The sequence below is a fragment of the Penaeus vannamei genome, chromosome 8, assembly GCF_042767895.1.
Source record: "Penaeus vannamei isolate JL-2024 chromosome 8, ASM4276789v1, whole genome shotgun sequence".
Taxonomy (NCBI): Eukaryota; Metazoa; Arthropoda; class Malacostraca; order Decapoda; family Penaeidae; genus Penaeus; species Penaeus vannamei.
The window spans coordinates 7,039,948-7,042,447 of NC_091556.1; the positions used below are offsets into that span (position 1 = coordinate 7,039,948).

General features: G+C 59.3%; 1 protein-coding gene across 1 annotated transcript in view; it reads right to left on the reverse strand.

The window, feature by feature from the left end:
• The window catches only part of LOC138862288 (neurofilament heavy polypeptide-like), a 15,139-nt gene that overhangs the window by 8,393 nt on the left and 4,246 nt on the right, over positions 1-2,500 (reverse strand). The window contains exons 4-8 of the mRNA XM_070123997.1: positions 2,296-2,500; positions 1,914-2,026; positions 1,438-1,620; positions 533-1,254; positions 1-119 (exon numbers count right to left, since the gene is read on the reverse strand). The exon at positions 1-119 is cut by the window's left edge and continues 92 nt beyond it; the exon at positions 2,296-2,500 is cut by the window's right edge and continues 578 nt beyond it. Coding sequence (XP_069980098.1) covers positions 1-119; positions 533-1,254; positions 1,438-1,620; positions 1,914-2,026; positions 2,296-2,500 — 1,342 coding nt within the window. The remainder of the gene's footprint in view (positions 120-532; positions 1,255-1,437; positions 1,621-1,913; positions 2,027-2,295) is intronic.

The window sequence follows — 2,500 nt, forward strand, 5'->3', positions numbered from 1 at the left end:
GGCTCCTTCTGAGCTCTAGGGTGACTTCCTGGGGCTCCTTCTCGGCTCTAGGGTGACTTCCTTGGGGCTCCTTTCGGGCTCTTGGGTGACTTCCTGGGGTCTTTTGGCTGGGTGAATTCCTGGGTTCCCTTTTCGGGCTCTAGGGTGACTTCCTTTGGGCTCCTTCTTGGGCTCTGGGTAAATTCCTTGTCTCCTTTTCGGGTTTTTGGGTTACTTCCTGGGTCTCCTTCTCGGGCTCTAGGGTGACTTCCTGGGCTCTTCTCGGGCTCTGGGTGATTCCTGGTCTCCTTCTCGGGCTCTAGGGTGACTTCCTTGGGTCTCCTTTTCGGGGTCTGGTGACTTCCTGGGTCTCCCTTCGGGCTCTAGGGTGACTTCCTTGGTCTCCTTTCGGGCTCTCGGTGACTTCCTGGGTCTTTCTCGGGCTCTAGGGTGACTTCCTGGGTCTACTTTCGGGCTCTAGGGTGACTTCCCGGGTCTTATTTTCGGGCTCTAGGGACTTCCTGGGTGTCCCTTCCCCCCCGGGCTCGAACACCTTGAAGTCGGCCGCGAGACCATCCATATTGTCCTGGAAGGAACGCTATGGATGTCTCTTGGGCGACTTCCTGGGTCTCCTTTCTCGGGCTCCTCGGGGTGACTTCCTGGGTCTCCTTTCGGGCTCGGGGGACTTCCTGGGTCTCCTTCTCGGCTCAGGGGGGCTTCCTGGGTTCTTCTTCTTGGCTTTGGGTGACTTCCGGGTCTCCCTTCTCGGCTCAAGGGCCCCCGGCCGGGGCCCCCTTCCTGGGTCTCCTTTCCTTTTGGCCAAGGGCGGGACTTCCTGGGTCTCCTTCTCGGGGTCAAGGGCGGGACTTCCTGGGTCTCCTTTTCGGGCTCAAGGGCGCACTTCCTGGGTCTCCTACTGGGCTCAAGGGCGGCGACTTCCTGGGTCTCCTTTCGGACTTGACGACCCCGGAGTCGGCCCTGGACCTCCATATTGTCTTGGTAGGAACGTTTGGATGTGCTCTTGGGCGACTTCCTGGGTCTCCTTTCGGGGTCTCGGATGACTTCCTTGGTGTCCTTCTCGGCTTGGGTGACTTCTTGGGTCTTCTTCTCGGCTCTTGGGGGGACTTCCTGGGTCTCCTTCTGGGTTGAAGGGCGGGATTCCCGTCTCCTTTCGGTCTCTCTAGGGCGGTGACTTCCTGGGTCTCCTTCTGGGCTCAAGGGGGCGAATTCCTGGGTCTCCTTCTCGGGCTCAAGGGCGGCACCTGCTGGTCCCTTCTGGGCTCAAGGGGGCGACTTCCTGGGTCTCCTTCTCGGGGTCTCGGGTGACTTCCTGGGGCTCCTTCTCGGGCTCTAGGGTGACTTCCTTGGTCTCCTTCTCAGGCTCTAGGGTGACTTCCTGGGTCTCCTTCTCGGCTTCTAGGGTGACTTCCTTGGTCTCCTTCTCGGCTCTAGGGGGACTTTCTGGTCTCCTTCTAGGCTTAGGGTGACTTCCTTGGTCTCCTTCTCGGGGTCTAGGGTGACTTCCTGGGTCTTCTTCTTGGGCTCTAGGGTGACTTCCTTGTTTTCCTTCTCAGGCTCTAGGGCGACTTCCTGGGTCTCCTTCTCGGGCTCAGGGTGACTTCCTTGTCTCCTTTTCAGGCTCTAGGGTGATTTCCTTTGGGCTCCTTCTCAGGCTCTAGGGTGACTTCCTGAGGGCTCCTTCTCGTGCTCTAGGATGACTTCCTGGTCTCCTTCTCGGCTTTGGGTGACTTCCTGGGTCTTTCTCGGCTCTTAGGTGACTTCCTGTGTCTTTTCGGTTCAAGGGCGACTTCCTGGGGTCTCCTTCTCGGGCTCTGGATTTCCTGGGTCTCCTTTCGGGCTCAAGGGCGGCGACTTTCTGGGTCTCCTTCCCGGGCCCCGGGTGACTTCCTGGGTCTCCTTCTGGGCTGGGCGACTTCCTGGGTCTCCTTTTCGGGCTCAAGGGCGGCGACTTCCTGGGGCTCCTTTCGGGTTCTTAGGGTGACTTCCTGGGTCTCTTCTCGGTCTCTTGGATGACTTCCTGGGTCTCCTTCTCGGGTTCAAGGGCGGGACTTCCCGGGTCTCTTCGGGCTCTAGGGTTTCCTGGGGCTCCTCCTCGGGCTCAAGGGCGCGACTTTCTGGGTCTCCTTCCCGGGCTTTAGTGTAACTTCCTGGTCTCCTTCTCGGCCTCTAGAGTGACTGAAACCGGCGACGCATTTCTTGACCCACTTAAGAACTAATTCCTAATGGAATTATCCCTCCCTATGGAGCGCATCTCTGATAATAGCAATAGCCTCCGGTCTTTGGCTCAAGGGCGACTTCCTGGGTCTCCTGTCGGGCACAGGGCGACTTCCTGGGTCTCCTGCTCGGGCACAAGGGCGACTTCCTGGTTCCTTGCTCGCACAAGGGCGACTTCCTGGTCTCTCGGGCACAAGGGGACTCCTGGGTCTCCCTTTGGGCACAAGGGCGACTCCTGGGTCTCCTTCTCGGGCACAAGGGCGACTTCCTGGGTCTCCTTTGGCAA